This window comes from Neovison vison, chromosome 2 (assembly GCF_020171115.1).
Source record: "Neovison vison isolate M4711 chromosome 2, ASM_NN_V1, whole genome shotgun sequence".
NCBI classification, from domain to species: Eukaryota; Metazoa; Chordata; class Mammalia; order Carnivora; family Mustelidae; genus Neogale; species Neogale vison.
Genome location: NC_058092.1, coordinates 94,688,204 through 94,702,840, shown reverse-complemented (window position 1 = coordinate 94,702,840; position 14,637 = coordinate 94,688,204). Strand labels below are relative to the sequence as shown.

General features: G+C 43.4%; 1 protein-coding gene and 1 long non-coding RNA gene across 4 annotated transcripts in view; one reads left to right on the top strand and one right to left on the bottom strand.

Moving 5' to 3' along the window:
• Positions 1-14,637, top strand: part of LOC122900304 — a 32,019-nt gene that overhangs the window by 6,557 nt on the left and 10,825 nt on the right. The gene's annotated exons all lie outside the window — the stretch shown is intronic.
• The window catches only part of AHCYL1 (adenosylhomocysteinase like 1), a 38,009-nt gene continuing 29,152 nt past the window's right edge, over positions 5,781-14,637 (bottom strand). For 2 of the 3 annotated variants that reach the window (XM_044238866.1, XM_044238869.1), the window contains exons 6-17: positions 14,445-14,539; positions 13,757-13,863; positions 12,826-12,942; positions 12,489-12,552; positions 11,604-11,692; positions 11,167-11,237; positions 10,713-10,807; positions 10,527-10,625; positions 10,080-10,148; positions 9,565-9,643; positions 8,352-8,472; positions 5,781-7,846 (exon numbers count right to left, since the gene is read on the bottom strand). In XM_044238866.1, coding sequence (XP_044094801.1) covers positions 7,840-7,846; positions 8,352-8,472; positions 9,565-9,643; positions 10,080-10,148; positions 10,527-10,625; positions 10,713-10,807; positions 11,167-11,237; positions 11,604-11,692; positions 12,489-12,552; positions 12,826-12,942; positions 13,757-13,863; positions 14,445-14,539 — 1,013 coding nt within the window. In that variant the 3' untranslated portion in view covers positions 5,781-7,839. Of the gene's footprint in view, positions 7,847-8,347; positions 8,473-9,564; positions 9,644-10,079; positions 10,149-10,526; positions 10,626-10,712; positions 10,808-11,166; positions 11,238-11,603; positions 11,693-12,488; positions 12,553-12,825; positions 12,943-13,756; positions 13,864-14,444; positions 14,540-14,637 lie in introns of those variants that run through there. The other variant, XM_044238867.1, reaches the window with a different exon arrangement.

Genomic DNA, 14,637 nt, shown 5'->3' with positions numbered 1-14,637 from the left:
GTGCCCCTCAGGGAAGGCTGTGCTCAGTTGACTCTCGGGAGAGTTGCAAGCCTGTATTTGTCCAGTTCAAGCTCCTTGTCACACTTTCCTTGACAGGAAGACACCTCTAAGTGGCCCTTCAGAAGCATTTTTCCCAGAAAGAAATACAAAGGCAAGGGAATCATTGAAGAGAATGCCCCTTTCACTTGGTGTTTGTGCAAGGAAACAGTGGGGTGGGTAGATTATGTGTGTGAACTTCTGTGATTGACAACCCAATGCAGAGCACAAGGGCCCAATGGGTCATCAGGGGATCTGTGGGGCCCCAGGAGTGGGTGACTTTGACCCAGTTTGGCTCTGGCTCTGGGAAGCAAGTATTCTGTGCCCCCGGAGACAGCAGATTCCCTAGGTGACCGGGGCTTGCTATTCAGGAAACATCTGCAAAGTCATGGCATCTGCGGCGTGGGGCTTCATGGCCAGGCCGTTTCTTCTGCTGAAAGGATCTTTTTTAAGAAATGAGAACCACAAGGAAACTGCCTCCAGGTACCCTTGAGGAGCTTCAAGGTGACTCAGAAGAAAGGCCTCAGGGAGCCAGAAAGCATGAAGGTCAAATCCTAGGTCTACCTATCAACTGCCCTAATACTCGAGATGCTTGATTTCCTCCTGGCCCTAAGTTTGTTTCAATGGGCCTGGGACAGGATTGGGAATCTATATTTTTAACCAGCCCCATATGTGACTCATACTAGAAACCTGGTATGAGCCTCTTTCCTATAAGCCGTATTGGCTCGTGTTTGTTACGCATGGACCCTGGAGACAGACTGTCTGGGTTACTTCCAGCTCCACCAGCTTGGGATTTGTGTATCCTTGGGCAAGTTATTTCACCTCCCTGTCTCAATTTCCCCATTTGTACCATGGGGAGAATAGTAGTAGGTACTACTGTCTTACGGGGTTATTGTGAAGACCAAGTATGCTAATTGTGGAACGCCTTTAGCATGGAGCCAGTTACAGCAAACACTGTGTGTTCCTCTTAATATTCCAGAGCCACAGACCATTATCCACAAGTCCAAAATTTAAACAAATTCTATCAAAAAGTTTTTCCTTGGGATGCCTGGGTGGCTTGGTCGGTTAAGCGTCTGCCTTGGTTCAGCTCAGGTCATGATCCCAGGGATCGAGCCCCACCATCAGGCTCCCTGCTCAGCGAGGAGCCTGCTTCTCCCTGTCTGCTGTCCCCCCCTGTTCCTGTGCTCATGCACGCTCTCTCTCTCTGCCAGATAAATCTTAAAACAGTTTTTCCCTGAAGTTTGGCACAAATCAATGTGGCAGCGAAACCTGATCTGAACTGATGGGAGGCTACTGATAGTCTTTATCCCTTATTCTGTGCATTAAAATTTAATTGAAGAAATAGCAACACATTTGTTTATGGAATGCTGCCTCACAGCCCCAGTAGGTATTACATGATATACTGTGTATTTGTGTATTTCCTAAAAATCTGAAATACTCTCAACCTCAAAACACAGGGGTTGCTGAGAAGGGAACTCGGAGCTACAGCTCATTATCTTTCCTTGGCCAGAGACAACTTGGGATAACCAGACAATGTGGGAAAACTCGCCCTCTGGTGGTTGCAGTGGAGAACCACACCACAGGAGGGCCAGAGGAGAAGGAAAAGCCTCATCAGAGACTCATCCTCTGGCCCACAATTCAGAAGAAAAATTCTTTTTAGAGGACATTTCTTTTTTTTTTTTTTTTTTTTTAAGTTTTTTTTTTTTTTTTAAAGATTTTATTTATTTATTTATCAGAGAGAGAGGGAGAGAGAGCGAGCACAGGCGGACAGAATGGCAGGCAGAGGTAGAGGGAGAAGCAGGCTCCCTGCCGAGCAAGGAGCCCGATGCGGGACTCGATCCCAGGACGCTGGGATCATGACCTGAGCTGAAGGCAGCTGCTTAACCAACTGAGCCACCCAGGCGTCCCTAGAGGACATTTCTTAAATGTCTTCAAGGGCTGCTGTATGGGCAGAGAAGACATCACTTCAGTCAAAAAAATTAATGTTCAATTTACTGAAGTAACAAAAACATTACATCAGCTTTTTAAAAAAATTTTATTTATTTTTAAAGATTTTATTTATTTATTTGACAGAGAGAGATCACAAGTAGGCAGAGAGGCAGGCAGAGAGAGAGAGAGGGTAGCAGGCTCCCCGCTGAGCAGAGAGCCCGACTCGGGACTCGATCCCAGGACCCTGAGATCATGACCTGAGCCGAAGGCAGCGGCTTAACCCACTGAGCCACCCAGGGGCCCCTACATCAGCTTTTTAAAGTTCGGTTTCTAGATCTTATATTTATAAAGCTAACAAATGTTAATTACTTTTAATTAGGGGAAATTTGAATATCCAATTTATAAACAAACTCCTTTAAACATTTCCTATTGCATTTTTGTATTTAATATATTCGATTTCCTTTTCAGAGTACTTTAATTATCTGGCCAACCAAACTCAAAACAAAATACTATTAAAAGTTCCTGTAGTATATATATAGTTTCCAATACCATATAGAGAGAAATGATTGCAATTTAAAACTGATTACTAAGTCTAAATTGATTACTCACTCACACACTCCAGACTGGAATCACAAATTATCTTCCCCAAGTTAATTTTTAAGTTGCTTTATCAGTTTGCTGAGATTTCCTAGTACCAAAGGGAATCCTGGCCAGGATGCAGATGGATTGTGGATCTGCTAGCCGACTAGAATACTCTGTTTAATATCCATTACGTTTCAGTGCTTTCATTCTGTCAACTTCTGCTCTCAGACTCCCTCTTCTTACCTAATAGAATGCAAATGCAAAGCCTTTCAACGCATCTTCCCCTTTGTACCTATCACACCACCTTTATGCCTGTGGTCAGCAACTCTTTCCGTAAAAGGCCGGTAAATACTTTGCACTTTGTGAGCTCTTTGGTGCACCTACTGAACTGCCATCGTGAAAGGAGTCATACACATCACATAAGTAAGTGTGCCTGTGTATAAAACTTCATTCATGGACACTGAAATTTGAATTTCATGTCATTTTCATGTGTCACAAAATAGCAGTCACGGTTTAAAAAGACATTTAAAAATGTGAAAACCATTCTTTAGCTTGTGAGCTGAACTACCACAGGCAGTGGGCCAGGTTTGGCTCACTTACTGACCCCTGCTCTAACCGAGTTTTGCACGCAGTTAGCAGGTTAAGTACTGATGTCAATTCTTGTTCTATGCTCTTTGGAAACTCACACATTTCTCTGAAATTTTTCCTCATTCAAAGTTATTTGGCAGCTAAGACTTTGTCCAGGGAGCACTCTGGAGCGGTTACACCACGCTGAGCCCACACAGGGATGTCCACACTTTTGTTGAACTGTCCGGGTCTGTGTATTACCTTCACTGGGATTTATCAGTGAAATACGGTTTTGTGTAGACAGGTAAAATACTATTTCTTTGTCAATTTCTTTTCCTTTGCTAACCCAGGAGTTTTAAACTTTATTATCTGGTCTAAGATGTTCCTAAATAGAGCCAATAGAATTAAAAAACTTTTCTCAATTGATGAAATTAAAGTGTGATTTTTGGGGGGAGAGGTGTCCTTGAACTCTCATTGAAGTTCTTTTTTTTTTTTTTTAAATTAAAATTCTTTAACTTTGCAATAAAACTTACAAAATAGTAGCAAGTACATTACAAATAACATTTCCTAGCCTGTCTGGGAATGAGTCATTTTCCTGATGACACATCACCCCCTAATATTTGAGTCCTTATTTCCTCCAAACAAGGACACTCTATAAACAACAGTTCAGTTGTTAACATCAGGAAATCAAAAGAAGTTCCCACTACCTAGTCCTTGGCCTCCTTTCAGGTTTCACCAGTTGTCCCAGTAATGTTTACAGTAAAAATGATCCAGTTCAGTTTATTTAGTTGTTTTATTAGTCTCTGCAGTTTTTTGGTCATTCTTTGCCTTTGGTGACCTTGGCACTTTGGAAGCCTGACTATAGGCCAGTAATTTTGTAAAACGATTTGGATTTGTCTGATGCTTCCTCATGATTACATTCAGATTTTACATCTTTGGCAGAAATATCACAGAGGGATGCTGTTCCTTTTCAATGCATTCCAGGGGTGGAGGATTGAAATGGGAGGTGAGAATCCTCCCATTACTGATTTTTTTTTAAAAGATTTTATTTATTTATTTGACAGAGAGCTCACAAGTAGACAGAGATGCAGACAGAGAGAGGGAGAACAGGCTCCCCGCTGCGCAGAGAGCCCGATGTGGGGCTCCATCAAAGGACCCTGAGATCATGACCCGATCGGAAGGCAGACACTTTAACCCACCGAGCCACTCAGGCGACCCCCATTACTGATTTTTATTTTGTTCAATTAAGGTGGTCTGCCAGCTTCTCTAGTTTAAAACTATTCCTTTCCCCCTTATACTATTTTATAGGAAGGTACTTTGAAACTATGTACATAGCCAATTCCTTATTTAACCATTCATTCATAATCAGCATAAACTTACAGTTGCACTTTTATTTAATGATTTATAAGCCCTTATTTTGATGTCAGGTTGTCTCAGATTTGCCAATTCCTTTAAAGCTGGCTTCTGTGTCCTTTTGACATGCTCCCATCACTTTTTAACTACCTTCCTTCTTTCTGGCTCATCGTGTACTTTTCCTGCCCAGCCATGGAATCAGCCCTTTCTCCAAACAGTCCTGGTTCCTTTAAGTGGAGAATGTAATGCCTAAATCTGGATGCTAGATGTGTACATTGTATCAGGGGAATGAGACTGCTCCAAGGCTCATTTAGTTGACAGAGCTAGGGAGTGTTTGCGCATGCACAAACACGTGGTATTTTCCCACCACAAGAGGCAACTTTTTATAATCTTAAAAGTTATCAAAGAGACTCCTGAGACAGTTAAAGTTTAAATCTCTAATTAGGCAATATGAAGTTTATCTTAAATCTGGATTTATGTGCATGGATAAAGCCTCCCAGCATTAAAAACACTCATTTTACCAGTCTGCACAGAAATCATAAACATCATCTGGGACCAATTTAACAAAACAGAAAAGGTATTACTTTTGAGTATTATTAATAGATATATTGTTACATCAGAAAACAGGGGACAACTCCAGAGTTGGATACAGTTGTGGGAGGGGCTGAAGCTTTCCTAATTTTGGAGACATTCTTTTTTTTTTTAAGATTTATTTATTTGAGAGCAAGCAAGCAAGCAGTGGGGAGTGGCAGAGGGTGAGGGAGAGAATCTCAAGAAGACTCCATGGTAAGCACAGAACCCAACGTGGGGCTCGATCTCATGACCCTGAGATCATGACCTGAGCTGAAACCAAGAGTCAGCCGCTTAACTGACTGAGCCATCCAGGCACCCCGGAGACATTCTTTAAGGAAAAGAATTAGGTACGGGGTCTTGAAGGGGGACTATGCAAGTGAGGGGCCCTGAAGTTTCAGGTTTTTCTTTTCTAGATTTTATTTTTAAGTAATCTCCACACCCAACACAAGGCTCAAATTCCCAGCCCTGAGATTAAGAACTGCACACTCCACCTACTGAGCCGGCCAGGTTCCTTGCAGATTTGTTTCTTGAAGAAATTCTGAGTGCAAGTGCTTTGGCACAGAGCAGGCACACACAACTTAAGGTACTCGGGAAAAACTCTGCATCCAGCCTGTTCCTCTCCGTACCAGGTCCTCAGCACATCTGTTAGAGACTGCTGACTGACCTCTGACTCATCCCACCCTAGAAAACAAGTTCTAATGACGTTCTGCTGTTCAGGCAAGAATGACACAGAATCCCAATAAGGTCTTATCATTTTAATTGACTTTAATGATTATTGCTCATCTGCAAGGATTAATATTGCATTCATTAAAAATCATTCAATACAAAATAAACTTGTTCTTCCCGAGTTGCTCTCCACATGCTCCCTCTGATGCCAGACATTTTCCCACACTGCCCTTTGTTACATGGCTTGACAGAGATGGAGCCCTTACCTATTATTCCTATGGACACAGTAATAGATTGGGAGCAGGGGGCAGGCCAGAGGGCAGCAGGACCTGAGCCCCTTGCCTCCAGCAGAGCTGATGTCATGGATACCACTGTTGGCCAGGTTACCGCCCCTCCAGGATGGGGTATTCTGATTGGCTGGTTCAATGCCCTGGGAAAAAGGGCTTGAACCCTTAGCATCTACAGAGAAGAAAGCATGGTCACACTGAAAAGAAGTGGGAAGGGGCTGGGGAGGGGAGAACCGGGAGAGGAAAAGGAAAAATGTTTTGGCAAGACTCTGCTAGAAGGCCGCAGAGTGAAAGCTTTCCTTTCTTATGTTTTTATGTCTGTCTCTCTGATCAACGGCAACAGAGAAATGAACATTGTTAGTACCCAGCACTAATGCCTGACCCAACTTTGAAGGATCACCATCTAGAACAAGTTGAAGATTTAGAATCCTGGATAATTATATACTTAAAGCTCGTGAGCATAAAGCTCATCGGACCATGCAGAAATGCTGGTAAGCAGGGTGCATGGCATGGGAATACATACCTCTCCAATCTTTGAGGGCCTTTCTAGGGATTCTTTCCGAGCATGAGCCAGGACACACTGATTACCTTCTCTGCCCCTTAAGATCTTGGTTCATAAACTTTTTGTGACACGTGTCAATTAAAAGAGGTACCACTTCTGTAAAACTAACGTTATACATGGGGCCTAAAGTCCCAGACCAGTTATATGGAACTACATTTCCCTCACTCTGGCCCAATTTATCCTTTCCCTCCCATTCACATCTACCTCCCTTTAAATATTTTAGGTTGCAGAAGCACAGCTGACCAGAAATTTGCTCCTAAAGGATAAATCCTAAAGATAGAGCTCAGTGTTTTAGACTGAGTAATGGCTCAAGAAATTCGCCTTCAGCACAAGCTGTATGGGGCAGAGCTGACAGAATTTGCCTTTATGGCCCCAGTTCATTGAAGCTATAAACTAAGGGCTAGAAACAGAGGGACTTATCAGAGTTTGAGGCCAGTTTTCTCCAGACTCAACTCTGCATTCTCAGCTCCAAAGGTTCAAAAGAGAAACTGGGAATGACTAATCACCCAAGCAGTTCCTCAGTGTTAACACTCAACATTTATCTTACCTTTTTTTTCTTTCTCTCTCTCTCTCTCTCTTTTTTTTTTTTTTTTTTTGTACAACGGAAATCAATGCCAGGGGACAAAATTAAACTTAATAGAGTGCAGTCTGGTTAAAAACTTGAAAAAATGAGAAGGTCTGGTGGGAGTGGAGGAAGGGTTGTACTAAATCCAAGTGGACCAACTGGATCTTAACAGTACACATCTCTGAACCAGACACACCGCCTGCACACAGGAAACAGGGCTTGGAACACCTGGAGAAATGAGCATGCACCACCTAACATCTAACCTACCTGGCTAGTGGGTGCCATCCCTGCTCCTCTGACAAAGTGAAAGAGCACTGATTTCAGCAGCTAAGAAATGGGCTCTTTTAAGGCAATTTAGACATTGCAGATTATTCAACAAAGAAGGTACCTTAGCATTTCCTGTTAATAAGGTACCCAATTAAGACTAAAGTCCCCAGAAATGGGAAAGAAAGAATCACCTTTCTGGGCTGGGAGAGTAAAATCCTTCTTTAGTGACTAGGGTGAGGAACCTTGAACCTCAGTTTCATCTAAAGAGCCATGAAGCAAGTTCCTGTGTGGTCTGCAGAACTTGGACAATGAGATGAAGAAGACGAAAATGAAATTACAGAAAAAAAAAAAATCAACAGGAAAGGAATAAGAAGAAAATAAACATTATCTTAAAAAATATTTCTTTTAGAGTTGTGTGGTACACGTGGACTGGTCCTTGGTAACATGGTCCATTAGTATCTGTAAAGGAAGAGACTGCTTAGTTAGCACTTGGGTCTTCCACGAGAGATCCAAGAGAAAAATCAGAAACAGAGGGTCTCTCCCGGCCCTGGCGGGATCCCTACAGCCATTCCTCATGGATCATTCTTCCCTCTGCTTCCATGGGGCTTCTGGCAATGCCATCTCTGGTTTCATTTCCTGCTCCCTGATAATATAAGCCAGTGGTTTTTAACCCTGTCTATACATTAATCCAGGGAGCTTTTACAAAGTAAGTCTGGGCAACATGCCAGACCAACTGTATTAGAATCTCTGGGGGTGAGGCCAAGCTTCCTGCTTCAAAATTCTAGAAAACCCTCACCCCTTACATCTACTACTAGATATACAATTTCTTTGCTACCATGTTAGTCTGGAGCAGAGTTCTGGTACTCTTCAAAATCAGGCACACCACTTTATTTAAGAAAGCTGGTTAACATGCTTTGTTTAATATTGGGTAAAAGAATATCTCACTTGTTTTCCCCCAAGTTACCTGTAATAATTGGGTTTGAATGGCCCATTTTTGTTGAGTCCCAGATATTTTGCTTGGTCATCTGTCAGCTCTGTCAGGTGGGCATCAAATGATGGCAGGTGCAAGCTGGCAACGTACTCATCTAGGAAGAACACAGTGGCAGGGGAGCTCACTCCGTTTCAATCTGCCTCTCAGGGCACACCCTCCCCCTATTTTCATCTGAAGCTTTTTGAGGAGGACAAGGAATGGAATCACTGTGAAAGCACCTGTAACTTGAAATATTTGCTTAAAGAACCCTCAAAGTTGCCTTTCTGGGAGGGTACTTCTCTCTGTATATCCAGAATGCATTTGGAAAGCCATTTGCTAGGGTGACAAAATGGGGTAGACTTGTACCTCCCCATCCTTCTCTGGCAAAGCTTTTGGCTTTAGCCCAGTGGCTAACATGCTACATGACTCTCACCTTCCTGTAGCAACTTCCTTAACTGAATTACATTCAAACTATGAAACAAAGTAGATACCAATAGCTCAAAAGTGCTTTGTATCATTACGATTTCTTTAGAGTAATACCCATAAAGGCCTCAAATCTTAGGATCACTGATTTCTAAGGCAGTTGATGCAAACTGATTACTCTTCCATAGATAAAACTTCCCAGGCTTTTCTTTTATGAATACGAATTAAAGAAAAAAAATAATCTGAGATAAGCTGGTTGGAGGAGATGAGAATGAGTCTTTCAGCTTTAAAGAAGGCGTGAGGGGCTGACCAGTTATAGTTGGGAGGTGGGTGCCACTATTCCAGAAGGGCAAAGAACCAGAAAGGATGTAGTATGCCAACATCCTGTCCCCCAGATTATCAGGAGGTTCCATATTTACAGAAGATGGATGATAAAACCTAGAATTGTTTCTGTTTCTCTCATCTTGGTCACAGGCTGTAGTCACTGGTGGTGGGAAGTTCACTGAACTCCATATGGCTACTAAGAATAAGAACATCTACCTTAAACCACTATGCTAAGCACTTTTACTCATTAGCTCTAATTCTTACTACAATCCTACAATGTAACTATTACTCTCACATTATTGATAAAGATATTGAGGAGATTAGAATTGGTCCTGACGCCCAGAAACCATGAAATGCTAGGATGCAGATTAGAACTCTGACTCTAAATCCAATACTTTCATTTTACCAAACCATGCAAACATCTGGGGCTCGGTACAGGCTCCTACTGTTTCTCACTCACCCATTTTCTTAGGAAGCAGGTATACATCTTGTTTGTATCGTCCCTCAGGTGCATTATACAGCTCTATCAGTGCCAAAGCCTAAGTTGGGAAAAGAGGGTCAGAAGACACAAAAACACTTCTTAGGGACCTAAAAATACAACACAATCTAACAGGGTCTTGAGGTAAGTACCACAGTGATCTATCATGATGACAGTACCCAGGACTTGGCCTGCAGTAAACACCACCACACATCATAAGAGGATTTGCTGCTGTTTTTGTTTAGTTCCTAATAAAAGAACAGACTAAATACAACTAGGCTGGAACCCTACCTTCTCAACTAACATAGCCAACTCAAAGGGGCACAGACACTGACTCTGCCTGAGGACTCTTTTCTACGCTTGAGAAAGCCCATCTTGGCCCCTTGTGGCCTGAAACAGGTTGAAAAGAACCAAGCACGGCACACTCTCATTGAACTCTGGCTTAGGTCTGGTTCCACTAATCTCAGGGCAAGAGAGGCAGGCATTTGGCCACATACCTGTGTTGTAGCTGTGATGGACAGAACAAAGGTGGGAACTGTGGAGCAGCTCAGGTTGAGAAGACGACCCTGAAAAGGTAAGAGAGCCCCGGGTGAGCTGTGCTCCCCCTCCGTCTGATTCCAGTGTCATACAAGTGAAGCAGAGCAGGACAGGACTCAGTCGGTACAGAAAGAATTACAGTTCCACATCAGGCTTCTAGATTTTATCTTATCTCCCGTAAGCCCGTGTGAGTATGACAAGCTGAAACAGCCACGGGAGTCAGGAAATAGTGTAGTACTTGGTAAAAGGTAGATCTTTTTTTGAGTGGTTCTATTTTAGGGACCAGAAAGTTTAAGAACTAGATCTCTATCCAGAGATGGAATTCAGGAAAACCTGGGCCCAATGCTTTCTCCCTATCTCCCCTCCTCCGCCATGGATCTAACGACATTGCCCTCCTGTGTGTGTACCTCTGCCAGGAGGACAACGCGTTTGCCATCTGGCCAGATGACATGGTCCACCTGAGAGCGCACGCGCTCCCATGTCAGCTCTGGAGTGCGCAGGCTGGTCTGAAAAGAAGATGGCACAGGTGATGGCAGCTATAGTGGAAAGGAGGGGAAAAAGGCCTTGCAGCAAATCAATGAGGGAAACCTTACCACGTCAATTTCTGTGTTGGAGTGCCCCATATTGCATACGATACAGCTGTTTTTCATGCGGTCCAAATGCTCCCGTGTCACTACATTCTTATTTCCTAAAGGTAAAGGAGAGCAGCCAAAGATGCTGGGGGACAAAGGTACCAGGCTTCCAGTGAGGACATGGGAAAAGAGGACGCCTGCTGCACTGAAGGGAATGCATCCTTTATGAGAAACAAGTACACTGTGTAACAGCTTTTTACACTCAGTGATTTGGTTTTAAGATTCAACAGTATAAATCACCTTCAAGAAAAAAGGCTCTTGGTTCTGGAAAACATGTTAAGGTTCCGATAGCTTATTCTGGTTCTGAGACTTTTACACCAAGCACAGGTCTCACCTACTTTATCTGAAAGACCACTTTCAAGATTTGGCCTCAGAGTTACCAGTCCTCCATGTACACCAAAGCACTGATACTTACCCGTGCAAGTTATTACGACATCAACTTGCCGGATGACTTCATTTAGCTTTACCACCCTGAACCCATCCATGCTGGAAGGAAAGGAAGGAACACAATGAGCAAAGCAAGGAGGCAGGGGCACAGAGGCTGGTCACAAAATGAGACCAGTGAAATTCCCTTCTTAAGTCGGGTCCAGTGCTATCTCACGGGTAAGTGGCAAGCTGTTCTAAGCTACACACTGGCCTCTTTGGACTCCCTGATATTCTAATCAGGAAGGGAAAATGCCAAGAAGCTCTAGGAGTGCCCTGGGCTTACAGTGGAGGGAAGAGCCATCCTCCTAGCTTTCTCTTCCTTTAGAGAGATTTCTGCAAGGAACGGTTAATATAATCAATCATAAACTCTCAGAAACACTAAAAGTACCAGGGATGAATCTAACAGTATTACCATCCTGTTCTTACCAGGCCTGCAGAGCACAGATGGGGTCGATTTCTGTGATGTAGACAATTGCTCCAAGGGCCTTGAGAGCAGCACAGCAGCCCTTTCCCACCTGCAGAGCATAAGAAAGAAGTAGGGGTGTCAGGTCATTTAAGGGATGGGTAGGGGGTATGTGGCTATTCGGGAGATGGGAATTAACCTCCCTGAGATCACCAATGCTCTAGTGAGCCCTTGCAGGGATGCTCCAAGCCAGGCAGAGCATAAACAGATCCAGATTATGCTGTGACCCTCAGCCAGAGAGATGATCTGACATTCATATTTCACAGCAAGGGCTGGGGCTCGGAATAGTGAAAGAAACTGGGAGATCGGATAAGTGTTACCATGAGGAAAACAAGACCAAGGAAGAGCAATTGTAACCTCTCATAGCTTATTCCAGAAAAACCTGATTAACTCTCATTTAAGATGCATCGAACTCAAGGACACCCCAGCAGTTCAAGAACCTCCATGGGTCACTGATGACAACAGTCTCCTTCACCTAGTCTAGTTCAGGGATCATCAACTATGTACCAATTCGGGTCCCACCCTTCACTCCAGTCCCAGGTCACTTGTGTGGCTAAAATGCCACGTGTTCACTTGAAGTCAGTCTCATGAAAGGTAACTTTTATCATGGTGGAGGGAGGGGCGTGGCTGCCAACAGGCCGTTCCACAAGACAGTGTGGTGAGATCTGAAAACTCTATGGATTTTGTACGTCTCTATTCATAATTCTGAATAAAGCACTTCTGCTACTGAGATACATTATCTCGAAGCGTTTTTAACCCTGTGTCAGTGACCACACTGACAGCATGGATTGCCTTCACTCCACATTTCTAGAAAGTCTATGAAAAGACACTGAGACCCAGCTATTTACCTCACCATAGCCACACACCACCACTTGTTTCCCACCAAACATCACATCTGTGGTCCTCTTCAGGCTGTGGAAAACAGATAAGGGCTCAACTTAAACATTATTAGCCCAGACACAGTCCCTGTGCACAAAAGCAAAAGTGTGAGGCAACGCCCCATGAGAACTCCAGCTGGAAGCCGGCTGGGCCCAGTATGACATGAACCCCTCTAACGAACCTTTAACGCCAAAGGAAGACAATGGGAAGACCACGGGAGAAGACCAGGAGTGGTATCAGAATAACACTGCGACCCAACCCAAACCTGTCCCCTAGGAGTCTGAATATCTATACATTTCAACCTACCCATCCAAAATGGACTCTCGGCAGCAGTACAAGTTATCAAACTTCTGTTTGGTAACAGAGTCATTGACATTCATGGCCGGAACACAGAGCTTCCCAGCTTTGGAGAGCTGATACAGCCTAAAGGGAAAAGAAGCCACAAAAACAAACAAAACCGAAATTACTACACGGCAAAATCTGCCTAATTCTCTTCGAGCTCCATGCTTCCCGCCCCCCACCAGCTGTATTTATTGCCCAAGGATATCAGTAAGCAAGAGCATTTCCTTGTCCTCACCTCTTTTCATTTTCTCTCCCCCTGGGCCCCCCGCCCTTTTCTTGGAAGGGGAAAAAACCCCCTTTCAACAGAAGAAATTGACTTCTCTTCCATAAAAGGGGATGTATTTCCTTAGACCAGCATTTTCTTGATAAAAAAACAAACAAACATGCCTATTTCTGATAAACAAAGATTATCAATGACTCTGATTCAGTTGCCTATGTGTGCTTGTGTGAGCGTGTGCAGTGTGCACACAACGGAGAAACACTCTTCCAGAAAGAGATCTTTTAGGGTTTTTGACAAGCCAAGAATACTTTGCCCAGTTTTACTTTTTGTAGTATGTATAATATATAGTTTTACAATAGGATTTTTTTTCATATTTCAAATATAAAATTTTAATACAATATTGAATACAGTTTTCCAGATACATTCATTCCCTAACCTCCCAACACTGGTTGAGACTCACAGTGGAATAAGTGGGAAAGAAAAATGTGTGAACTAGAACCTGAAATAACTGCCTTTTAGGATCTCCTGGATTCTTCAGAAGTAAAAACAGAGTGTTATCTAATGAAGGTACTCCCATTTAGTTACACGTCTGAAACATAGCCCTCAGGCCTAACGGAGACCAGGAGAGTTTGCTGAGGCAAGGACACAAGGGGCAGCTACTCCAGAATCTGTTACCTGTGAACACCAGTCACGCTCTCTTCCACAATGCCTCGGATCTTCTTAAACACGTTTGGATACTTCTTATAAACCCAGTGGGTTAAGTCTCCCCCATCATCCAGGATCTACAGAACAGCCAGAAGACTTCTATGGGCATTCAGGCTGCTAGAGCTGGGGGGAACTTTGAACCCACTTTCTGTTCTAGTAAGAGAGCCCTGTATGTTTTGGAGGAGCACTCCTCAGAGCTCCTTAGAAAAGGTTTAGACAGTGGAAACACAGTCAAATCTGTTGGTGTAGAATGGTTAAAAGGATTCCTAAGTTTGTTCTTGGCTATAGTGAAGAGTATTAGGCTAATCATAGACTCGTTTTTAGTCTAGAGTCTTGAAATATATAGCTCTGTGGGATGCAAAAGGCGAGCTGGGGCAGGAAGGAAAGAAACCAGAATTCTACTCCAAAGAGGAACCACATTATTTCTTTCTATTTCATTCTGCTGTGTTTGAGCCACAAGTGTTCACTTTAGTTTTACCCTTCCCCCACCTTTCCATTCAGTACTCAGACCCATTCTGAATAGGTATTGAGCTAAACACTCTGACAACAAAGTAAGTGTATCAGAACATACATCCAAAACATATTTAGGGAACCATGCTTTGAGGGAAAAAAGGAAACCAATCTATGGTCAAAGTGTGGAATGAATATACATCATTACCATGTTAGCTTGCCAACCATCCATGTTCACACAGCGGTCAATACACCACCAGAAGTCATCTTCTGACTCGCCCTTCCAGGCAAACACGGCAACTCCTGTGGGGATAGGAACAAATCAGCTCATTCCTCCTTCTGGGAGTCTGCTATACCAATACCACTTTCTGAGATCCATGTGAAGAGGAAAAGGGCTACAG